This window comes from Protobothrops mucrosquamatus, unplaced genomic scaffold (assembly GCF_001527695.2).
Source record: "Protobothrops mucrosquamatus isolate PMUCROS unplaced genomic scaffold, P.Mucros_1.0 scaffold1115, whole genome shotgun sequence".
Lineage (NCBI taxonomy): Eukaryota > Metazoa > Chordata > Lepidosauria > Squamata > Viperidae > Protobothrops > Protobothrops mucrosquamatus.
The window spans coordinates 147188-174250 of NW_015387334.1; the positions used below are offsets into that span (position 1 = coordinate 147188).

At 33.6% G+C, this 27063-nt stretch overlaps 1 protein-coding gene across 1 annotated transcript in view; it reads right to left on the bottom strand.

The window, feature by feature from the left end:
• Positions 1 to 27063, bottom strand: part of FSTL5 (follistatin like 5) — a 340144-nt gene that overhangs the window by 119748 nt on the left and 193333 nt on the right. Inside the window, 2 exon segments of the mRNA XM_015820299.1 lie at positions 12338 to 12458; positions 20813 to 21009. Coding sequence (XP_015675785.1) covers positions 12338 to 12458; positions 20813 to 21009 — 318 coding nt within the window.

The following is a 27063-nucleotide window of genomic DNA, read 5'->3' on the forward strand; positions in this document are numbered from 1 at the left end:
TGGTGCACATATATGTACCTACATTGATTCAAATGCCTTAGACTTAGTTTGAATTAGATTTTTATGATCACTCTTCTCTGTCCCATACCGCATTTCAAATACTTTAATGTGCATGGAAGCTGACATGATTCCAGCAAAGGCAAATATTTTTTATTTTTTATTTTATTGTATTATATTTCTGTTTTCCAGTGATTTGCCAGCCCTATTAATTTTATTGGTGGCATCAAACAAGGTAGGAAAAAAAATCTCAGCTGACTTGTACTATTTAACTCTATCTACTATCTGCTGCCTCTAAATTAACTCTAAGATGACATAGAAAGAACAAAAGTGTCTCATCTGATTGTGCTTTGTTGGTCAATGGCTTTTTTTATAGTTGTTGTTAGTTGCGAAGTTGTGTCCGACCCATCGCGACCCCATGGACAACGTTCCTCCAGGCCTTCCTGTCCTCTACCATCTTCTGGAGTACATTTAAGCTCATGCCTACTTTTTTTTATAGTATAGTGCTATAATCACAAAATAATAGAATTGGGACCAATTCTTGTGTGTGTGTGTGTGTGTGTGTAAAGGGGAGAGTATGGAAAGATGCTCCATGAACCTTAACCTATAGGCACCTTTGGTACCAACTAACTCTATAACATGGAGATTCATTTTTAAATGTTGCTCAGAATGTGTATGTTTAAAAATTGCTTTTATTTTCTTGCTAGCCTTAATAGTTTTAAAAGTAGATTAAGCAAACTCAGGATTAAATGAATTAGAAATCCATGGAGAACTTTTTGTCTAACCTGAAAATAGTAAGAGTAATGTAGCACTGCACTCCCATCACATTCTTATTCCATTTTAAAATTTAGAAAAAAGTTTGCTGATATTGTTTAATAATGTTTAACCTCAGGGAATATGCAAAATGCTTTGGGGGAGCCATGTTGTCACTATGTGAAGTTAATTTAAAATCTGAGGAAGTAGATAAAGTAACCTGAGTTTTCTGTCTTTTAAACTTGATCTGTGCTCTACTTGGCTTATTAGAAGGCCATTGAGGACTGAGAAGTGATTGTTTCTTTGAAAGAGGGATCATGCCTTCTATTAAGGGGACAGATCTAAGTGATGATATGTCCCCTCCTGAACTCCTCCTCTCTGGATGGATATTAGGCAAATACATGTCACCCAATTTCCAATCTTCCCAACAAAAGGGAAGATCTTGGAAAAGGTCATGGAATATATGAAGGGAAAGATATGAGGAAAGGTATGCTGCAGACTCTGTTAGTCAAAGAATTTAGACTGGTGGATTTTAGGAACAGAGTTTCTCTGCTGCTGCACCTGCTTTGTGAAACATCCTTTCCCCATTCTGCAAGGGGTCAAAACTTGTCTCTATGGCCTTGCATGAGGAGCATAGAGAACCATGCATCTGTGGGGCTGGCTAGTCCCTTGAGAGCCTCTCTGCCTATAGTAATCCAACATTAAATGGGCATTTTAGGATTTTTCCTCCCTTTTGATGTTTAACAATAGCGGTAGACTTATACACTGTTTCATAGTGCTTTACAGCCCTCTCTAAGTGGTTTACAGAGTCAGCCTATTGCCCCCAACAATCTGGATCCTCATTTTACTGACCTCAGAAGGATGGAAAGCTGAGTCAACCATGAGCCTGTCAAAATGAGCTGGCAGTTGGCAGAATTAGTCTGCAATACTGCATTCTAACCACTGCAGCACCATGGCTCTTTTAATTGTAATTATTCTATAATTTTAAAATTTCAACCCTAATTTTTAGAGTTAATTTTTAAAAATGTTAATGCTAATTTTTCTACATTGTATACCACCTAAAGCGCCTCTTAAATAAATGAATAAATGAAGAATGAATGAATGAATGAATGAATGAATGAATGAATGAATGAATGAATGAATGTTATTGTAAGGGGCAAAGGGAATGGCCCTTAGGGACAGTAGGAAGAATCACTACCAAGACAAAAGTCAGATAAAAGTTCAGGCAAGAATATAATGTGAGTAAATGTCTCAGACAAGCACCATCTTTTCCATAGGATCTACTTTTAGAAAGGGATGATATAGGATGCTCCACACCGTGTTATTAATAAATAGACCAGAGCCAGATAGAAATTTCTTTACATTAGTTTACTTTAAACGCATCCTTATTGGCCCTCTTACTCTGTCTTGTAGGGTTTGGCTACATGTGTTCTTTTGCTACATGTTTGAACAAAAATGTGCAGGTCATTTTTAACTTTTTAGATCTCAGCATTATGTGAATGTTTTTTATTGTTAACAGTAGCTGCCTATTGATAATAGCTTATTTAATGTATTGTGTTTAATGTGTTGGATTTAAACTACTTAAATAAGTTTATGAAAGAAAGAGAAAGAAAGAAAGAAAGAAAGAAAGAAAGAAAGAAAGAAAGAAAGAAAAAGAAAAGAAAGAGAGGGAGGGAAGGAAGGAAGGAAGGAAGGAAGGAGAAATAATATTGGTTTGTATTTTTTATAAATTATAAAATATACTACTTGATTTTCCTATTAAATCAGAGACATTTTGGTTGCCTTTGAACAACTTCTTCTGGACCTAAACTAAAAGCATAGAAGGCTAAAAATTGAATAGACAATGGGCAGCTAATTTTTCCTCCCAAATTTTTCCTGACAAACATCCACACTTCCATCAGGAGCAAAACTTGTGTTGGCATGTATATGTAGCTATTGCCCTGTACCTTTGGAGCTCTACTTGAAGTTATTGGATCATACATAAAAGTGTACTTGAGTTAATGCAAAGGTAAGTACAACTTATCACCAACATCCAAAATTCAAGGAGATTAGAGAGCAGGGTTAAATCTGATTTCCTACTGAATTTGATGCTATTCATGTTGATTGAATGCCTAAAAAAAATCCATCTTTGTTATCTTTGCACTGTTTTTACTATTTTCCTGATAGTACAAATAATACCAACTGAATATAAAACTTCTAAACTTAATTCTAAGCCAATCAAATAAAGCTAGTAATACCCTTTCAGACTAACAGATCTGTTTTGTGAACTATAACTCAATGGCTGTTTAATAAAATATGTTAGTTTGAAAAGGTATACCAGATTTTGGGATACTGCAGCTTAATGTGGTTGTCTTGCAATATCAAAATGACGCTATTCTTTAAAAAAGCTACACTAAAATAGAAAAAGAAAAGAAAACATCACACAATTCAATTCCATACAATATAATTAAAATGTTTTTACTTTTAATTTGGACAACAAATTTAACTAAGTTCATACAGAATTATATGGTTTGATTTTGCTCTCTAGTAATACAAAGCCAATGAAACATTAGCTTTGATTACTAAAGACAAATTTCAGATGTCTTTAAATATTATTTCCTTCACTATCTATAATGGAACCAGGCATTCTCAAAACACATTTTGGCAGCCTTTGGATTGACAAAACAAACAGAAAAAATCCTTTGATTTTTTTTTTAAATGAAAGATGAAACTAATTAGAATGCTTACTTCTGCTCCTTCCAGATCAATTTTTGTCTGCATGCAGTGTGATAATAGAATCACGAGCCATAAACAGATCTAGACAATCAAGCTTCAAAAGTTCATATTTCATCCGACAAACAGAACAGCTACTATCAAAGAAGTCTATATAACAATTGAATGTGCTTTAAAGCTTCAGCTTTGCAATTATTTATAATAGGGAAAAGGGGAATTTCCTTGATTCAAATTTCCCTAAATGTAATTGTCTGTATTTTCTGCCTGTAGGTATAAGTAGAGGAAATAAGAAGAGGGAAGTTGAATATCTCACCCTTTGCAACCTACTATGGAAAGTACAAAAAGCAAATGTGCTAGTCATTTATGTATTGAGTTGTCATTTACCCAGAATCACAAAGACTAAAAGCCTGAAATTTCTTACAAAATACAGAGACTGATTTACTTCTAATATATAGCTTGTTTAGGCTTTCATACCAGTGTAAATTGGCTGAATAAAAACTGCTGCATGAAGAAAGTTGTCTGCTGTTTTGTAATCTTGTAAATATGTGTACTGGTACAACTATTTAATATTTTCATCTTCTGGATATACACGGAAGTATTATTGTGATTAAGAAATAATAAAATAAATGTGGATATTGAGGAATAGAACCTATCTGAATGTTCTGTGCAAGCATTGAAGAAATATGTTTAACAATAACATACTATAAGACAAAAAAATAATATGTAAATATTAATTTATAGGTTACCAAAAACATTATAGTTCAAAGTCACATAATTTCTCCCAAAGACATGAAAGGACAGTCCAGGAATAAGTAAACAACAACAACAACCCCAAAATATACCACTAAGAATGAATAATAAAGTGGTAACAATTAATTAAAAATATTTCTTTTCATAGAGAAGATGATTCATTAATAATTCAGCAGTAAAACTTGGTAGACTTTTTAGTCTTTAATAATTAAGTCTAACAAATAAGAAATTTATTTAAAATATTCCACATAAAAATTCCACATAAAATAAAGGAGCTTCTCCATTCTTGAAATAGAGATTTTTCGATTCTAGAAGGAGACAAGCTTAAAGAAAAAGGGAAAGTCAGAACTATTCCTAACAAAATCATAGAAGACCATGTTTCTGTTTATTGATCATTTGATTTCTGGAGAGAAAATAAGATTTAAGAAGATTGCAGGTTGCCCAGCATTTATACTAGTAATATACAGTATCTTATACTGTATGATATGCAGCTTTCCAAAGTTATAAAGAAGTTATTAGGATTCTGACACTGTTGAAAGTTCTTATTAATTTTAATCTCTATGTTGTTTTTTACAAACTTTATAAAGAACACAACCATGTACAAACTTTATAAAGAACACAACCATGTATCTATGCATTTAAATGTCAGTTCAAAAAAATAAATAGGAATAATTGGTTTTAAAGGGTAATAATCTCCTGGAAAAAGTAGTTTATATTTTCATGTATTTATTCAAGTGGAAAGGTGAATTTATGCAAAATTCAGTTCCATTATGTTTGTTGGGCTTACACATGACTAGTTCAGGAAAAATCATTTCACTTAAATGTCATCAGTTTACCCTAGTTTTTCATAGTCATTCTGACTTAAGCAATAAGTTGCATAATGACTTCATGGATAAATTAAAATTTATGATTATAAAAAAATATAAAAAAACAATATAAAAACCAAATATTAACTTCAACATTACACATTCAACCTAGAAGATTTTCCCCCCAAAACAGTCAATAATGAAATGGGAAATTTAAAAGAACACTTGTCACATCCTAATACATATGGTTTTAAACAGAGAAATAATTAATATATGCTTAACTTGGTGGAGGGCTGTTTTCAAACACACATACACATACACACACACAAATGTCTGTATGAATATATGTACGTACATATATGTATATGTATATGTATGTATGTATATCTTAAATTTACAAGGCAAAATCATCAGGCTTATACTAGATAATTTATCATACAAAGCTGATTCTTTCCATATACTTCTAGCCATGCTGAAGACATTCTTTATGAAAAAGGGCTGAATTTGGAGGGGCATGGTGACAATAATTTGACAGGAATGAGAAAATTGGAAATAGTGCTAGTCCCTGCAGACCACTAGCAAAAAGAACCCAAGGAATAAATCAACCTGCTGTTCCTTCTTGATATCCTTCCATGCATTACACATATCTGCTATACAGGAGTCATTGATTTATGACCAAAATTGACCCCAAAATTTCCATTGCTAAGCAACGCAATTGTTAAATGATTTTTTCCCATTTTATGACCTTTCTTGCCACAGTTGTTAAGTGAATCACTGCATTTGTTCAGTTAGTAACATGCTTGTTAAGTGAGTCCAGCTTCTCCATTGTTTTGCTTGCCAGAAAGTTGCAAAAGGTGATCAAATGACCCTGGAACATTGCAACTATCATAAATCCATGCCAGTTGCCAAGCATCTGGATTTTGATCACATGACCACAGGAATTCTGCAATGGTCATAAGTGTGAAAAATGGTCATATATTACTTTTTTCAGTGCTGTATCTTTGAATCTTTGAAACGAATAGTTGTAAGTCAAAAACTACCTGAAGTGAAAAGCCTTGACATAAGTATTTGTATGTTCTAAAGAATTCTAATCATGCTATGTGCCCAGATGTTTCAAATATATCAATATGCAATGTTGAAGAAACAGAAATTTAAGCCTGGAGATGACTTCTACAGTATGTCCCTGCATGTCAGGGAACATAAATGTCTGTCAATTGGAGATGTTTGCATAATTGTTGCATTTATACTTAAATCCTCTAGCTGCTCCATTTTGATCTTTGAATATGCCTCCCAACTGGAAGTTGGATCAACCAATCAGCATGTAGGACATGGGTCGTCTCACAACACATATGGTAGTTGAGACTTAGGAGGTATACACATTGGCTCATCTGCAATCATCTGCAACCTACACTTACCCATCAACTCCTTTGCAGCATAAGTAGACATCAACAACTACATGCAGTTGCAGACAAGTCTACATCAAGCTTTGGGCATCTGTGTTCTTATCTATCCTTTATCCCCTTTATATGATGTGGAACAAATTGTGTTAATTTTGGACAAACAGGAAAAGAGAATTATCCTGTAATTTATTATGTGTTTTTACTAATTTCTAAATATTATTCAAGCTCTATTTTACAGCATAAATTCTGCCTGCCCAAACAGGTTAGCCAGGAAGATAAGCTGTAGGTTCAGTTATCTGAGATTTAAAAGTTTTTCCACTGCAGCTATCCTCAATAGAATAGTAAGGGCTTCAATTAGCCTCTTCCTTTTTGTATTTTTGAAGGCTGTTAAGACTATTTTCCCAAAGAGCTTCAAGTTCAAGCATTGACACTTAACTGATGGAAGCCACACAATGGTATGGAAGACAGGAGAAAGAACCTTTGCCAGATGAACAATCAGATAAGAGGCAGCTTCACCCACAACAGGAACATAGGGATGCCAAACATCTCAGAAGAGATCTTTCCTAGTTTTTCAGGTTGAAAAGGCAATGGAGGAGAAATGTACTTTCAGATTTTCAAAATTCTGTTAATGTAACCTTACAATAAAGTAGAATTGATTCATCTGGCAGTTTCTTGTAAGGCTGACCTCATTCTTGTAAGTCTTAAAGTACATTTCTCCATTTTTGCCTTTTCGGGCCAAAAAACAAGAGAAAGTTATTTCTGAAACACCTACAAGATTGGTGATAAGAAATTTAGAAAAGGATATTACAATGCTGCTTTTGTTGTGTTTTAACAAGGTGTTTAGGATTTTTGTGGAAATAAGGTGCTGAAATTGCCATGAGTAGATAATGTGGAAGTTATGGCAAATAAATAAATGACTAAATACCAATTAGCTGAATAAACTGGTGTCAAAACTTTGGATTTGAAGTTCAGCACAAAAAAGTGACTGAGATATTAATATAGCCATTAAAATAGAAGAAAGGTTTTTCTTTTATTAAATGTCACTTATCCCTTGATTATACATCAAAGAAGTAAGTCCTGATGAAGTAAAGGAAAAAAAAAAAACCTAGAAAAGAGGAGGAAGAAGAAGATAAGAAGTAATAGTTCAAAAGAGAATTAGACAGGAGGAAAGTGAAGCACATATTGACATTTCCACTCTTATATCTTATCTCAAAAATCAACAACCACCTTAACTCGTTAAATCAAGATTTCCAACAGATATGTTTTGTTTTGCTTTCATTATTATTGTTGATAACTTGGCATTCACACTATAGTACTCAAATATACTTACTATTTTAAAATGAATGTCATTAGTTTTGGAAATGAACTTTGCAATTTTAGAAATAATCTGAAATTGTATATTGGAGCTATTAAAATCCCTCATAAAACTTTTAAGTAAGTTTTTTTTTTACAAAGAAAGCATGTGTTCTGTAAAATGTACATTATATTTTACTTGCATTTGTATTCTAAGCAATATTTAATGAAATTGTTTTTAGTATATAAAATACAGATGATTTGATATTTAATTTTTAATAAAGTACATCCCCTCTCTCATTTTGATGTAGAGATGAAATGTCTGACTTTGTCATCAAAAGAAATAAGCAGAATATAGCAGAAAGATATAGCAGAATATCTCCTTAAGAGATATTTTTAATCAAGGATGGATAGTTGTGAAGTAAACTGTTTAGCCTATTTATTGACTTTATTCTGCATATTTTCAGACAAATCAGTTGTGCAAAACATGCATCAAAAATCAGTACTGGGGAACTGACTCTTTGAAAGTTGCCATTTTGTTTGTTGACATTCACAGAAAAAGAGAAACTTCAAGCTTCTTTCTGTTTTGAAATGTTTGTGTCAGATGTTCTGAGAAAACTAGTATTAAAAACAGAAAAGAATAATTGTAAGCAATCTCTTTTCTGAAAAGCATCTTTTCAGCTTAATAACAGCCATATATAATTGTGTTCACTGGTCTTCATCTTATTTAATCTTATATGTATGCATTCTCATAGCTTAAATTATTGTTGTCTCAAATATGGTACAACTCTATATAGAAATTTGCAATTATGACTAAATATATGAACATTTTACGATTTAAATATTTCTTACTTCTGGATATGAGAAACTTTTGTTGTGCTTGCCTTGAATCTTTACCCAATATTCAAAATTTAATAGTTGTAAATTACTGCAATTGCAAAATATTGTTTTATGGTCACCTGTTATCCTTCAGTTTATTGAGAAGAAATTTTTTATTTTTTTATTTTTTAAGAACAAATTTGAAATACTGATAGATGAGATGTAATTTTAGCATTTTATTATTTTTCAGAAGTGGCAGAAGGATGAACGTGATTATTCTGTATTTGTTTTTTTTTTAAAAATGTTTTGCCTGGCTTTAATTAAATCATAAAGTGAAAGCACCTCAAGAGAATTCCTGCCATAAGCCTTTTTTAAAGGTTATAAAGTATAAGTAACCAATTTTTCCACAAAATAGTAAAGAGTATGCAGCAGATCACATTCACAGAAAAATATTCAAGTATGTACGTGCTGATAAACACACACACAAATACACACAAAGGAAATTTTAAGCACTGCTAGAAGGGCTTCTGAAGGAATTTTAAAGTACCCTTCAATAAGACAAAAAGAAAAAGCAAAAAGAAATCTGAACAGGAAAGAAAACAAAAAGAAAAAAGCTTTTCAGAAAATGAACAATAGGTTTAGTATTCATACAGAATTCTCAAAAATTCTGTATGTGTGTGTACACGTGGGTGCGTTAAAATGAATATTATGTACCACATTTTAGAACTAAGGGCAGATTTTTAAAAAATCACACAAATAAATAGAAAAGCAAAAATATTTGTACAAATAATAATGAATGACATTTTTAAAATTACATTTTTATCTGATCTCTATCTGTTTTTCAATAATAGAAAACATAATATGAGAGATAAATCATATCAGTGGATAACTTAAAAAAATAATACAGTTGGATAGGGATCAGATTTTCTTCAAAAATAAATGCTAAACTCACTTGAAGTCTGAATTTAAGATGAAGGATTGCATTTCAAAATCCTGATAATGATTAAATTGAATTTTCATCCTTTATCTCTAATCAAATGTGCATTTGCATTTGTATAGATGAAGGCTATAGATTGGAGGAAGATCATGGAGTTCTCAAGAGCACCAATGTACATAGTTACCTTTCTTGTTGGCTCTGGAATCCCTAGACTGCTTTTTTTTTAAAAAATAGGAATATGGCATGCTGCAAAGCAAAGTACTTTTCTTCAGCATCACATTTATGTGCAGGAATGCCCTTGGGTTTTCAGGCATGGTATCCTGTTATTTCTGTGGGATAACACTCAGAAAGAGAATCTTGTATGCATAAATTGTGCCTACACAATCTGGTTAATGGGTGTTTTGTGAAATGCCATGTCCTCCAGGTCAATTTTGTGAATAGGCAATTCTTCCATGACAACCATTTTATGCATGCCCACTACATGTTCTTAAACTTTTAAATGTCACCCAGGCTGAAAAGGTCACCTAAAGATTTAATGTCCTTTTTCTGAAGTCTTATCCACTCATAAAAGGCTGGCAACTAGGTTTTATTTTACTTAAATACATTTTTCTGCCCAAAGCAAAAGAGCAAAATAAGATCCATGACATCAATTTCCAACTGCCTCTGAACATGAATATTTTGAGGTGCACTTTGCAATAATTTCTTGCAAGTGGTAAATTAGCATCCACCACAATCATATGAACTATTCTCTATTACCCGAAATGGATAGTTCATCAAAATAATCTCATCATGTAGTCTGAACTATGCAATATTTCATCTCTTAGTAAGAGAAGTGTTTCAGTGGTCGAAAGATATTGACAAAACTAAAGGGAAACATAAAAATCTAGAGGAAAAAAAAACGAATAATGCCCTTTTGGGGATTAATAGCCACAGGATGTGGCTTTACTAAAAGATACTTTGAAGGCCTATTTTCATACCTATTAGAATAAATCTGTAGGTATTACATGTGGGCTAAGGAGTGATTTTATTTTATTTTAATAAAGGTCATGTAGGGTAGCAAATCCCAGGATTTATTCTCATACCATAAAGACATAAGTGGTTAAAAAGTAGTGACTGAGGGTACCATGTCTGTGAACAAAATTAAATACTGAAAATGTTATTTTTCTAAAACTGAATATTCTGCTTGCAAATAAATGAGCAAACTCGTTTATGGGTAGCTGGTTTCTATGCCTCACATTTTCAATGCAGTACATAGTTTTTTAAAGTACTTTTAAATCCTATATTTGTGTGTGTATGTGTGTGTATGTGTGGTATAGAGAGAGAGAAAGAGAGTGTGTGTAAAGTGAAGAAAAGCAGGATTTCCATTCATTGGAGATATTGCATAATTAACTATGATTGGTTTTGTTCAGTCCTTCAATTCTGAAGGTTTAGCTAGTCAGAACTGAACAATAATGAAGTGGTATAAAAATTATTGCCTTTTGGTATTATTTTACAGTTTCTTATTTTTTCCTTTATTGCACAGCACATGTTCTCTAGGGGAGATTTAGCATAATACCATATAAAACTCCATTTAAAAGTTAATTTTTTTATCTACAAAAATGCAAAACCCTATTGCTTAGAGATTCTAAATCATGACACTCCCAGTATAATTTTTAATTTTGCTTCCTTATGAATTTTCTATCTATAGTTGATAGATAACTATAGATAGAACAGTTAACTCTAACTTAACTGTTTTCTTAAAAATGTATGGAAATATTAGTGAAACAATGGTAACAATTAATCATGTTAGTTTCATATTCCAATCCTGTTTTAAAAGAAGTTAATTGTCTAGGAATTTACAAAATAAGTGTAAAAGTGAACTGAACTTTTGAATGTTTTGAATTTAAAAATTTATGTTAGCAGGCTTGATATTCTTCCACAGGCCATTTTTTTCCATTTTTCCTATTCTACCGAATCTTCCTAAAGTGATGAACACCAAAAGTAAACAAAGTCTTTCTAAAGTAAAGATTATTTTATAAAAACTGTGTGAACTGTAGCAGTTGCATTGAAGCCTAAACTCAACACCTAGCACTGTTAAGCAAAGCAAAACACAACCTGAGGCTAGTTTTTTTTTTCTTTTTAACTCAAGATACAAGCATCATTAGCACTGGCTACATAGCTATATAATAGTCATTATCTTTCCCCCAGCAAATTATTGTGGGTCCTATTCTCAATGTAGTGGCACTATATTGCATGACACATAGCTGCTGCAGTGTGAATTAGTAATTTACCTAAATGATGGGAAGAAAAATGAAATGATAGAACCCAAACTTAAAAAAAGAGATAGAGTATTTGGTTAGTTGGGAAAGATGAAGGAAATGGCCTTTTTGAAGTAGCAACTTTTCACATACAAAGCAAAGTTATTAACCTCTGTGTCATTTTAAAATATTGATAGTAAATAGAATTTCATTTTTAGAGATAAGGATATTGCTTCAGTTGAGGGAACATTTCTTCAGTGAAAACAGTCAATGAATTGCTATGGATAGCCTATAAAGAAGTAAGGCATTCCAACCAAAATAGACAACAGCATTAGACACAACATCAGAGGAAGAGACTACTTTCAAATTATAGAAGGAAAACACACTTAAAGATTGAATTTGTAATGAGAGGCATTTGACTAAAGCCTGATGTCTTTCATTTCTATTCAAAAAATTAGTTGCTGTCCTATTTCGCAGCAGAACAGCTGGACTGTGCAGATAACTACTAAGACTTAAATATAGGAGAGCTTCCATTGCAATAGGATTCAACCTTACTATATGATTCATAACAGTGTGTGTAATATTTCTAAAAGCAGTAGCTTTCTATGGAATAAAATCAGGAATCATACTCACGGAATGCTCTATAGAATTCTTCCAGGCCAAGATGCTTGTCACTATTATAATCATCATATTTCAACAGATCAAAAAGAGAGCAGTCAGACATATCCTTGCCAAGTTCATCTTGTTTTATTACCTGACAAGAGAAGTTGTAACCATGAAATTACACTGGAGCTCAAGGAATTGAATGGTATAATTAAGTATTTCTAATATCATTTAACAGATCATATTAAAGATGCTTTAGGCCAGTGAATTAGAACTATGTAAAAGCAGAGGTTTCCAGTTCTTTTGTAATTATAAAATGTGTCATTCATACATTTTCATTTAATATATATGCTTAGATTTAGAATCCTGTCTCTATACAATGGGTAAAACAATAGCATACCAGAAGTATTCTGGGTGGTTGAATCCCCTCCCCATTTACCCCCAAATTAGTCAGTTTTCTCTTTTTTCAAACTAAAAAGAAACACTATATGTGTACAAGGAAAACTAGTAAGTCAAACTGAAAAGATGTATCACAGATATATCCATACACTTTTCATGGCAACATTTCGAAAGTGGTTTGTCACTTCCCCTTCTCCTCCTCTTCCTCCTTCACCCCCTTGCCCTTTCAGTCTAATCTGTAGCTCTGACTCCTGTAAAGATTGATTAGGCTTAACGTAGCTTCCAAACAATAGTGCCACCTACTAAGATGCCTATATTTGTCAGGAAAAATCAGGTCAAAACATAGATTTCATTTGAATTTGTATTCATTTTGATTTTCTAGTTTAATCAGAAAATAGGTATAATTTATGTGAATTGTAAAATCAATTGTTTTGATTTTGATTTTCATGAGAAAACCTTTATACATGCAGATCATTAGTTTGAAAATGTCCAATGGTTGATTAATTTGTCTTGCCAGTTCATGTCATAAATCTGATTCACTCTTGAATGGAATTTCAGCATGATTCTATCAGATATTCATACAATTCTGCTATTTATAACTTCAAATATTCAAAATAGTTTCAATGCTTCAAGCAGCATTCATTTGTCAATCAGATTTGATTGTGCAATGAAATCATAGGGAAAGCTATTAGAAAAAGGTACTTCTAAAAAAGCATACATCTATATAAGGTTGTGCAGTGTCTGAATTTGAACAAAAAAATATATGTTTTCAATTATATGAATGTGTTTATATACCTGTTATCAGTAATTTTTAAAATATATGCGTCTTTTCCTGAGATTGCAGGCTTGTCCTCTATTACAGTAAAAAAGACATCTGTGATTTAAGAAGTTACCAACAAGAGATACATGTGTTCCTACCTATCTTTAATAAGAAAAACAATACTGGATGTTGTTTATTTCCTATAAAGGGTCAACATTTTCTTCTCCCTTTGTGTAATCATGTTTTTATTGGTAGTTCTAATTTATTGTTTATCTCTTTAATCTTTATAAACCTCTCAGAATTGTTGATGAGTAGGCAACCTTGAACATGTAAATAAATGGATAAAAATGAATGTTTACCCAGAATGCTATTCCTTTTTCAAACAATATATTTTTGACTATAAACTTTCATTCAAAAACAATGGCAGAAAGAGATTTCTAAATTTGTTTGGCAAGATTAAAAAAATTCTGAGAGTTAAGTACAAAGTTCTGTCTGATGCTAAAGAGAGCGGCGGCTTAGTCTTACTAGATTTAAAAGTGTACTTTGAAGCTTGCTACTTAGTTTGGTTAAAAGAATAGGTGGTTCTAAGAAATAAAAGATTATTGGACTTGGAAGGGCATTTTTAATTGGTCAGCATCATAAAAAGACAAGCAGCCTCTTAGTTACATTACATATAAATAAACAATATTTAAATTTATCCCTTCCCAGGCACCTTTTTAACATCAAAATTGGTTTTAGAGACGATCAGCCAGTCCAAAAGATTGTCAATATCTTTTAGATACAAGCAGCTGGTTATAAGCAGAAAAAGCAGTTACTATATTTACATTAGTGCTGTCTATCAAATATAAAGGCATGTCAGCAAAAATAATCCAATAAAGAATGCCAGCAATTTTAGATTAATAAGGATATTTCTATTATAGGAATTCAGGTTCATTTATATAAGCATGTAAATCTACCTTCTCAAGAGGCAGATTGTGTTTGTTCAATGATTTGCCATGGAAAAGAGAAGATGCTGATAGTGTTTCTGCAAAATGATGTTTCTGTAGAGTTCCAAAGGACTATTAGAATTTTGCAACTTTGATTCAGAGTGATTGTCTTGTCTGTCTAACATGGCGTCATTAAGAGATAGCATGGAACCACTAACATGGGTAAACCTGTATTCACTGATCACATGAGGCAGAAAGCAACTGAAGACATGGCTGCACCACTTCCTAACTCAACCTTCAGTTTCAAATCTTGCAGCAACAAAACTTCAAGATAATTCAACTTGCATTCATGGGAACGCAAATATTGCCATATTATTATAAATTCTGATTAGGTGATCCAGAGAAGCTGTCTTTCTTTTCTTCCATTACAATGTGTTGCTAAAGATCACTGTAGGGTTTTGGAAAGACTAGAAAATAATTTCCATAAAAATAATGCTGACTCGTCCAGATTCTCTGGCACTTAGAATCCCATCAAAATCATCCAGTACATAAAATAATGCAGGGCTGATTACTGAACTGAATTCCTGATCAGTAACTTAAAATACCAAGACTTCCAAGAATCCACCTCAGAGCATTAAACAGTTCACATTTGGCACTATAATAATGAAAACCGAGTGTATATTTATGCAAGAAATTGTAAGTGACTCTGTGTCAAAAAGTATGCAAGACTATTTGTCATAGTAAACATTTGTTTACTATGAAGAAGTTTTTCAAAATGATTTGCCATACAATAATGGGAGTAACTATTATGCTGAAGATTTGATTCTAGGACATGTAACATGTCCTGACTGTATACTAATTAATCATATTATGAAATATTTGAGTATCTTTATCTTAGCTTTGCATCTAACTGGATAAGATGACAGGAATCATATTACTTACACAATACAACAATGCTTATTAACCAATTTCTTAATAAATTATGCTTTGTAATAAATTAATTTGTGCATTGTAACAAATAAGTTAAAAGGCAGTCTAATATAGTATAGTTACTTTGTAGTAACAAAACAAACATTAGTCCAGACTTTGGGTCTATCAGGATTTGATTAGCAGAATTCATATAGAATCCACAAAACCAATTGATATCAATTAAATTGAACAATGGTCCATAAGTGAGCATTGGTTTTATGTGTGTGATGTCTGTCTCCAGATCTGTCATCTTATAAATAAGTAGCTCAGGATGGCCTTAATTGGTCTAAAGTAGTTTAGGACTGAACAGCAGGTACTAAAATTATCAGTTCTTTTGATGCCCTGAAGGCTAGTTTGAACTCTTTATCTTATGATACAATCCTCTTTTAACATGCTTTTGCCACCTCATTTTTTGGGGTAATTTACTTAGAGTTTACATATATTACTTTGCTGCAGGTGACATAATAGCTTGATTATCTGTAGTTGCAGAGATTTTTTTCTAGGCCATGAGAAGTGAATCAGATTTGCTTTGACAAAAATGTTTTTTTTTATTTCTTCATATAGATGAAAAGGCAACCCAATTTGTTTCAGTCAGATGCTTTGTATTGCCTTGAAAGCTCTCTTTCAATAGACAGAAGAGATTTTCACACATGCATTATACATGAAAGAAGCACCTAATAATCACTAGTGTCAGTTGGAGCATGTGAAGCACAACCATATTGCTTTTCCAGTTCACTCTTGAAAGTGAGATGGCCACACTGCTTCATGAAGCAGCTTCAAAGGTATACTTCACTCAAACCTTTTTCTAAGTGAAAACCCTTTAAGAAGTCTGTGAAATCCCAATATTCAGTACTTCCTACTACAATTTCAACCTGAGATTTTCAGGATTACTTAATATTGTAACATTTTAAGTCTATTTGGATTTATTTTGCCAGTGGTTGTTCTTTTTCTATCGGTTGCTATTTCTTCCATAAATATTTATTTTAATTAAGCATTTTTTCATTAAGCATTCTTTCATTTCTGTTTTTCTTATTTATTTAGTTATTTAGTTATTTATTTAGTTATTTAGTTATTTAACAGTATAGATTATTATATTGCAGTCAGATTCCTAGTGGCTCATAGAATTTCCATTAAAAAAATTAAATCATATTTATTGCCTAAGTACAATCACAAAGAAGAAGAAAAACTGATTTTATGAACAAAATATAAAGGTGAAAACATAAAACAATAATAATAAACCAATAGAAAAAAAGGATCTCAATCATCCATTAATAGCAACAATTTATCATTTAAACACTCATGAAAGAAAATGATAAAGGAGAAGATACTATTCAAATAAAGGGGGTATTCATTTTAATTTCAATGGTGGAGCTATTATTGTCCATCCCACAAATCGTATTATTGTCCATTCCACAAATTGACTCGATAGGTTGAACCCTGCTACAATCATAAGTGTATTTAGGTGACAATCCATGAAAAACAATCATGAATTGTAACTGAAACCTTAATAGTAGCCAATGCAGCTTCTGTAACATTGGTATTATATGATTAAGACAATTCTTACCCACTAATAAGTGTGATTCTACATTTCTTTTTCACCAATTAAAACCAGTCTTCAGTGGCAGACCCATGCAAAGTACAATTGATATCTCTATGTAGCCTTTCAATGGGTTAGGAAGAAAGATAATCTATTCTTAAAAAATTACAAGAGTCACTGGGAGTTAAGCAGCATATAAATATAATAAAATAAATTATTAGGAGTTAACAGTTCTCTTCATTTGAAGAGATAGTTTGTAAAATGAGATAGTTTGATGAGGCATCCCAAAGTGGATGTAAAACTTGATAGCCTAGCAAGGTTTTTAATGTTGCTGTTTATTTTGTATAATTGGAACATATACTTAATTTGATATGTGCAAATAAGTGCAAAGTTGTGATTTAGGCATGTAACATATTTTATGAAGGCTGCTTTCATAAGATGATGATGAATAGTTTTTCAGACAAATTTAACTGACCTTGAAATCTGCGCTTTTGGCGTACACTAGAGGTTATTATCAATAGGTATGCATTTCATTTTATCACAACTTGTTGGGCATGCACATGTTCCATTAACTTCTTTTGTACTCAAGACATCATCAGATCTTTCTTTTGTACTTAAAAAAACTGACATGAAGACTTGCAACTAGATAGGTAAGTCAGTAATTAGGAAAATGAAAATGACTGTACAAAGCAAATCTCAGCTAGGAGGCTCATTCTGATTTGTAGCATCTCTCAAACTGCAGCAATTAAAATCCCAGATTACCTATTAGTGAGTAGAAAATAGTCATATAGAATGGCAATCAACCCCCATAATTATGTATAGAACTCAGAAGAATTTCAGTAATTTGTCAAAAATCAGGAGTAGGTAGACATAATTGGTACTGCTAATATCCAATCATTTGAAAAAGAATACATCTAGAAACTTTGGCAGTTTCTTCTTGAATAAGGAATAAAAAAAAGGCAAAGTATGAATTGTTCAAGCTTGGGGGAAATTAGATTAATTTAGACACTGAAGTGGGTTTATATTGGACTTGCACTTGAGAAACAGTTAACTTCTTTCTTTTATACATTGTTTATAAATAGATTTTTAAATAAAAGTTATTCCATGTATAGGTCCTCAGCAGTTGAAGATGAAGAAGATGGGAAAGGCAAATTAGATAGAAATTTGTCATTATGGCAAAAGCTAACACAAATTTGCCAACCACCCAGTGACCATAGGACCAAAGTTATATATAGTTCTAAATCAGTAATGTAACAATACATATAGCTTTAATTGTTAAATGGAATAACCCTGAGAAGATAACAATAACTGTAACATGCTTTTAAGATATACCTACTATATTTTGTTCTGAACCAGATTGGGCACCCATCTCCCCTTTTTTTCTTTTGTGGTGTTTGGAACATCAACAACATAGGATGTTATTCTATAATAATCTATGTCAAGTTTATTTTAAAGTTTATATTTTGAGCAGGACCTATGAAAGTTTGCATATTTTTAATTTCCTCTTCCAGGATAAGAGTACCTAGAAAAAGATATTCAGTGGTCCCAGCCTGCTCTTTGCCCCTTCCCGGAAAATAAACAGTAATGTACCGTACATGATAGATCCATATAACAACTCTCTCAGTACTCTGGTTTCATAACAGTGTGCTTGCTATGAAGGACTAGGACAGAATTCTAAAGTACATTTTCTTGACCCTGTTATATCTAAATTTACCTGCACCACTCAGCAAATACTTCTCATGCCTGACTTTTAGCATTACTACTGATTTTACTATTTATTCTGTTTGTATAATGCTGCCAATCATGTAAAATAATATATTGGATTTGTAGTTTATACCTTTGGACAGAGGTGAAATGACTAATATTGGTTTGAGGAAATAAAGATGGATTTATTCTCAAGTGCTTTCAGTGAATTAATTATCCACAGGACTTCCCACTGCTTATGCAATCAGAAATTTATATAGATTTATTTGCTCCAATCAAAGACACCAGAGCCCTGATTAAATTCCCATAAAGACATTTAATAAATAGAGCACTAAACACTAAGAAAAATATATTTTTCAAAAATTTCAAATAATAATCAGCTGATGCAATAAAATCCTATAATTAAGAGTGTAAATTATATTATTCTGAATCAAAATATAGTTTCAGACTTTGTCTTGTTTTCATATAATAGTTTAAACTAGATTGTCCCAAAAGTGAACTAGATTCTTTTCTGGTATGTTAGATACAATTCCTACAATCCGTAGGAATACAATGGATAACTGTGGTTAATTTAAAAATAACACTGGAAACTTTTGGGAAAGTAAGTAGTGAGTACCTTAGCAAATAAATAGCATCTTTTCTCACATTCTATGTATATATTTATCATTTATAGGAATAATGTGCACTATATTCTTTCATAGGGTATTTGGGATAATGTCTGAATCAGTTATAGTCATATATGCCAATTTATATAATCCTTTCACAGAAGGAAGACTGATAAAATCAAGGATATGTGTATATGCATATTCTCTCACACATTACACATACCTCAATAATATTGGACTGAATTTCCCATATCTGATTTACTAATACACTGAAGCGCCAAAATAAAATGAAATAAATAAATAAAACTTCAAAAAAGTCTAAACTGTTATAGCAAAATGAGCAAATATACTTCTGACATTGTCAATAATATCATTAAAAATACGATTCCTGGGTATAATCATACTGTAAAAAACAAACAAACATGAACACCAGGAAAAATTTAAACTAGAAAAGTTTAATAAAATACCGAGCTTTCGTCGGAAAACTACCAACATCATCAGGGCTTAACACCAGTCAATGGGAGTGTCTTTTATAGAGTTGGTCAATGTTTGCACCCGGCTCCTGGACCTCGTCATCGGTCCTAGTTGATTGGGCTGTGTTTTAAGTGTATCCTTAGCACTGGTCGATGCTGTATTTGTTCTTTTTCTTCTACTCCCCTTATCTGTACGTGCATCACTATCCATCTCCTCATCACAGGCTCCTAACTTAAGCGTATTCCTCCCCCCCTTTTTTGGCTATCCGTTGCCTCCATATCTCTCCAGTTGTTTTTCCCTCTCATGCTGTCTGTCCCCTTGCCAAGGGTTCCTAAGTACAGTGCACCCCTTCCCCCCTTTTCTTGCTGCACACTTCATCCATGCCTCCCCAGTTGTTTTCTCTCACCCCATCACTATCCATCTCCTCATCACAGGCTCCTAACTTAAGCGTATTCCTTCCCCCCCTTTTTTGGCTATCCATTGCCTCCGTATCTCTCCAGTTGTTTTTCCCTCTCATGCTGTCTGTCCCCTTGCCAAGGGTTCCTAAGTACGGTGCGCCCCTTCCCCCCCTTTTTTCTGACATTTTAAAAACGAGCATTAACTATGTTTTTAGTTGTGTGTGCCTGAACCTTTTTGCACTAGTTGCAGGAATCATTATTTTTAGTTGATGCTTATAATTTCTGTCCTATCTATATTTTATGTTTACATTAAATTTGAAATGCTACAGTGAAAAGGCTATAAAATACAAACAGTTCAATAGCTTTGTGATATTTCTATGCAACTATCAGTGAGAAAAGTGACCAATTACAATGGAGCACTTAATTAATATGAATTTTGCTATGTTACTTTGTTATATTCTCAATTAAACCCTAGAAGACCAAAATCAGAGATCAATAGTTTCAATGGAGTTTCTTTCTGAGACATTTCAACTTTTCAGTTTTTTATTTTATCAATAATTCTTACTATGAAAAGTAATATTTTGTTTTGTTAAGTTTCCATAGAAATATGCTCCAAAAATAAAAAAATGAAGATAGTAACAAATGCTACTAATCTCACTTGGCAAAGTCAAGTTTTTCTTTACAGTTTTACATCTAAAATTTGTGGCAATGAATTCATAATCTAAACATTTACCTGTGTTAGTTCATTGCTATCTATAAGTCCATTGTTGTCTGAATCATAATATTTAAACATCTGATCCACTAATAATTTCTTCAAAGACATCTTATCTTCAATAATGCTTTCTTTTGTTTGTAGACTATATTTTCTGTTCTGTAGATCCAGCAGGAAATTTTTCATCTTGTTGTAGTCAATGGAATTGCAATTGTTCCCTGTCAAAACAATATCATGTTTAATGATAGTCATACCACTTTTTTAAAAGAACAGTTTTGTTACAGTTTCTTTTAGCACAAATATTACACTTGGATCCTGATTCTTAAAAATGCTTAAACATTTTCAATTCAATATTTATGAGATAGAAATTAAAACAAAGTCACTTGACAATGTGGTAGGCAGCATATACATTTAAAAAAATATAAAATAAAATAAATAAAATAGATCAGAGGTCCCCAATCTATGGGCCGCAGCCCACTACCAGGCCGTGGCCTTTTGGCTGTCAGGCTGCGTGAGTAGCTGGGCAGTGCACGTGTGTGTGTGTGGGCTCACCTCCCTTGTGCTACCATTGCCGTGAGTGTTGTGTGGGAAGAGGCAGCACCACTAGTATCGTGCGAGTGGTGGCGTTGCCACGAACCTTGTGCGGGGGTTGGAGTCCCCTGAAATAGATAATATGACTGCTCTGATCAGTTTTAAAATCTGAACTGCATTTACAAATTTGGATAGACAAGAATCCAAGATGTCCAATCAGCAGCTCAACATATTCCAGGAATACTGTAGGCTAGGGCCATTTAAAAATTGGGCCACAATTTAAATGATACTCAGAAACATAAATAATAATAGAAGGTCAAGCTGCATCCATATTTAAATAATTAGAAATTAAATCACATTATGTGATTCTACATCAGAAATTTAACTTGGTGCCAGGTTTTTGTTGTTTTTAATATCTTTAGTTTTATAATTGCTATGGTATTTATGCTGTTTTAACTTTTAATTGGGAGCTGCTGAAAGCTGGGTATAAGATGGATGGCTATATAAATATTTTAAATAAAAAATGAAATGCATAAAAAACTTCACCTTTTTGATGAAAAATACTGTATATCTTTTCAAGTTAAGTTGGAACAATAATACTCACTGAACAGGTGAAAGGGATTTTAGTAACTATTAGTACTGACATTAAACTTTTTGCTTAAATTATTTCAAAGGGAAGAAATAGAAATATCTTACCTAAAACTACTCAGTAATGTCCATTTTGTTAAAAAAAAAAACCTGAAATTACACTCATACAGACAAATGGATGGTAAATTAATTGTGGTTGATAGTCACTAATTTTGGTTCACAGTGATTATCAAATAATTTGTAAACTTGCAATTTTGCTAAATGGATATTTGGTCACAAAACATAGCTATTTAGCATAGAATATTTAATTCTTTTAATTGTACATCACTCAGAGTGATTCTGTGAACGGGAAGGATGGTTTCCAAAATTGATATAAAAATAAGTATGCAAAAAAGTAGCATCATTGGGAAATTCTGTTAACTGTTAAAACTCAGGTTTAGAACTATACTTTTTTTAGATTCAAAGACCATAGATGAGACCATTGAGCAAAAGTTTAATTTTGCCCATGCAAATTTAATTTGCCCATGCAAATTGTTTGTGAAAACAATTCATGGGCAAGCTCTTTATGATGGTCATTTTTACAATGTGCTATGAATTTACAATTTACAATGGAATCTCACAGAATTCTTATGGTTTTAATATGCAAAGTAAAGTGGACCAGACCAATAGCAATAGCACATAGACTTCATACTGCTCCATAGTGCTTTACAGCACTCTCTGAGTGGTTTCAATGTCAGCATCTTGCTCCCAACAATCTGGGTCTTCATTTAATCAATCTCAGAAGGATGGAAGGCTGAGTCAACCTTAAGCCAGTCAAGCTCAATCTTCTGGCAGTGGGCAGAGTTAGCCTGCACTACTGTATTCTTGTTGTGATTCCGCTCCAGCCTATGAATCCGGCAGCTGAGTCTGAGGAATCAAATGAGGAGGAGGGGCCTGGAGTGACATTAGAGTCATAGGAAGGCTCTGAGGAACTCCAAGACTTACAGTCGGACGAGGAGCCTGGCCCCTCTACTCGCGCTCAGGCTGAGACACAGCTGTGCTGGGACCTTGAGTTGGACAGTGATGAAGAACAGTTGGGAAACATCCAGGATGCACGAAGGCGCTGGCAAGAGAACTGAGTAGAATAGAGGAATGCAATGGGGTGGCTCCAAAGGCAAAGGAAAAGGCATTAGGAAGCCACGCCTTGGACTGAATTATAAAAGGGAAGATGTGGGAGGTGCTGGTTGCCAAAGGCAACTGTTCGTGTTGAGGATCAAGTTTCTGTGAGCTGTGTTTGTTTGCCTTGGACATTGACTCAGGTCTGAGAATAAAAGGGGTTGTTGTTTTTCCTGCGGTTATTGCCTGCTTGTTGGAAGAGGGGTTTCTCCCTGTGAGCATAACAAGGACTCTCATAGGCTGAGACAGAACAATTCTAACCACTAAGCCACCACAGCTCTTGCCATTGAGGACAGAGGGCTTCAGATTTATTGAGGGAATGGTATCATAATTTGAGATGCAGGACCTATTACCAAATGCTTCACCAAGCTGTCCATGATACCATACACTGCTACAGCATCATTTATAAGGAAAAAAGAAAGGCCAGCACCCAAAGTTCACTGGACCATTTCTTCAAGAACAATACCAGCTTCAATAGGCTTCAATATCAGCCTATGACACTGGTATTATATTTTATTATAATGCTCCCATCTATGTAAGGTGAGAACTGATTTTTATGCTTGTTGGACTTACGAACAAAACAGACTTATCAACAGACTCTGACATCATTACCCATTTGTAAGTAGAGGATATACAATGATTTCTATTCACACAAGACAAGAGACTTTGAACATGGGGTTGGTCTACTTGTTCTACTTTTTCTATCTAGAAGGTCAAAGACTTAGAAAAGAGGTGTTGACAGCAAGAACTACCACACTGCTATTCAAAGGGGCAAGAGTTAGGCTGTGAAGATTTAGAAGGGCTTTTTTGAGTTGAATTTTGACACCTCTTCCACTATAAACTTAGTCATGATTTTGTGATTTTTGTGATTTTATTAGATTTATACCCCACCCTTCTCCTGGCGGACCCAGGGCGGCTTACAGCAAGCTAAAAACAGATAAAGACCCTACAAACACCATTTTAAAATATAATTAAAAGAAATATTAATTTTGCCGTTTCATTTAAATTTTTGTTAACACTCAATATAAAATCAAATTAAAATCCAATCTAAAATACCCCTCAGGCCAGCCCCGCTAGCTGGAATAGCCATGTCTTGAGGGCGCGGCGGAAGGAGGGGAGATCCGGAATGACCCGGATCTCTGGGGGTAGTTCGTTCCATAGGGAGGGGGCTCCAACAGAGAAGGCCCTCCCCCTGGGGGTCGCCAGCCGGCACTGTCTGNACCCGGTAAAACGCCCCCCTGGCCACGGCCGTCAATTGATCTTCTAGTGTCAGCCGTGGATCCAGGAGGACACCCAGATTGCGCACCCTCTCTGAGGGAGCCAAAATTTCGCCCCCTATAGTCAGCGACGGAGTCAGCTGACTATGCCTGGGAGCCGGCAACCACAGCCACTCAGTCTTGGAAGGGTTGAGTCTGAGTCATGCATTTACAGAAGGTTTTTTTTTTGTAATTATTATTGTTACATAATTGTGCTGCATATTTTAAAAAGAGGAGAAAGACCAAAAAGTTTGTTGGGATATTTTTCTTTCAAGCAAGACTTGCAAATGATCTCTAGCAGCTAATAATTTCAAAAATAGCAGTGCAATACTAAAAGATGCTCTTGCTATTGAATCTGTATCCTCCATAGATTTAAAGATAGAGTGTATAGCTAAGAATGCCTTTCTGTCAGTGCTATGTAAATTTTATGCTATTTACCAAGAAAGTTAGAAAGGCAAATTATGTAAGATTAAAATATGTTGTTCCAAAATCAGTTTTGTGCTTTTAAAATATTATTTGCTTAATCCTGGGCTGTATCCTGTATTTTTATGTAATCAATTGTTCCTATCTTGATTTGTTTGTTTTTTCAGGCTGTAAGTATTTGATAGAATCCCTTTATTGGCATTCATGGAGGTTCTGATCAGCAAGACTATTAATGGCATGTTAATTGAGTAGTTATAAAGCTGGCTTGAAAAATCTATTCATAGAGTGCTCATTACTGACTTATCATGAGAAGCAGTCCTGAGCTCTATAAACTTCAACATATTTATCAATGGCTTGGATGTAGATGTTAAGGCAGTGTTTCTCAAATCTGTAGATAGCACACAATTGTGTGTCTAGGATAGTTACCTAGAAGTCATAAATAAAATTCAAAATGATTTTGATAGATTGGATAAATGGGCCAAAAATAACAGAATGAAATTCAAAAGAGATAAGCACAACATCTATGGAGATTCTCAGTCATCCAGGTCATAGTTGTCCCAAAGGTGCTTTTTCATGAGGCAACTGAACTTTCTTTTTTCTTTTTAATGTTTCACTTCTCATCCAAGAAGCTTCTTTAGCTCTGATTGGATGATGGGGAATGAAAGGAAGAAAAAGAAAAAAAAGGAACAAAAAGCAAGACAGTCCGGTTACTTCATGAAAAAGCATCTTTGAGATAAGCACAACATTTTTCACTTCATTCTCAGCAAACAAATACACAGGTGAGAATGATTACTACATAGCTTAGTAATGATACTTGCAAAAAAATCCTTTGGAATAAAAATTGATTGAAAACTGCATATAAATTGAAGTTAATGTGACTGCAGTAACATATTGGTTCCAAATTTTGGGAAGTATTCTTTTTTATTTTATACAGATTACAGTATTGTGTACAAATATTGGTGCCACAAATGAAGAAGGATTCAGACAAACTTGAATGTATTTAAATGATGGCAAGAAATTCATCTGTTCAGAACGTTATAATTTTTATTCCACAACTGAAAAGATGATCAGACTGTATAAAATTTGAGAAGCCCTAAATAAATCTATGACTCTGTAAATCCTAAAGCCATCACATCAATTGCATCAAACCCTCTGGGAATAAACAAACTTAGTCAAATAAGTTTCTTAATAAAACAATTTGTAATATAAGTCACAAGGTTACTTTAGGCAAAGTATGTTTTTAAGCCATATTCTCATCCAAGTAGTAATTAATATGCCACCTCTACGAGCACTTACAGGATAGTTAGAGTCAACCCAGAACAGGTGCTATTGAATTGCCCTTGGATGCAATCTGGCAGTTATTATAGTAGTGGCATCAACATGGATGAATCTAACTGCCAGACTTCCACATGCTGTACCAGCTGAAGCTTCTGGACAGTTTTCAAGAAAAATTACCATATTATACCTGCAAATTAACAAGGGCATTCCTGATTCCAGAATGCCTGCAATTGTCACACCAGACCTAATTGTACAATTCAGCTTCTACCTGTTGTTCATATAACAGCTGTGAGACCAGGAGGAACTCCAAACTGTGAGTCAGATCCATTCATGGGAGCACAACCCACTCACAATAAAATATTGACCAGCTTCAGATTCTGTTAGTCTTTGAATCCTTAGCCACTCCAGCTTCTCACAGTGGAGTCATCCCTTCCACAACTGGATCTCATCACTCAGGAAAGAGAACCATTGCAACCTTCTTTTGAGCTGGCCCCAAAATATATTGTGGTTGAACATAGTAAAGCTGCTGATAGATCAAAAAGGACCAGGGAGATTGCATTCCCCTTCCCTATCTAATGGGGTAACAAGTTATTTCCAACATATTTATATTCTGCCTGCTTCAGAGGAACACATTCTTATTCAGATGTCTTCCAAATCTGGCTGAATCAAAGTCAATCTGAGATTCAGGCATTTTAGGTTTATTTATTTATTTATTTATTTTTTGGATTTATATCCCGCCCTTCTCCCGTAGGACTCAGGGCGGCTGACAATCTATTTAAAATACATACAAAACAATACAAATTTAAAATTAATTAAAAGGAATATTTAAATATTTGTCAGATTTTAAAATATAATTAAAACCTCCCTAAAAATTACCCTAGGCCAGTCCTGCAAGCTGGAATAACCAAGTCTTGAGGGCGCGGCGAAAGGAAGGGAGATCAGGGATAACCCTGATCTCTGGGGGCAGTTCATTCCAGAGGGTGGGAGCTCCCACAGAGAAGGCCCTCCCCCTTGGGGTCGCCAGCCGGCACTGTCTGGCTG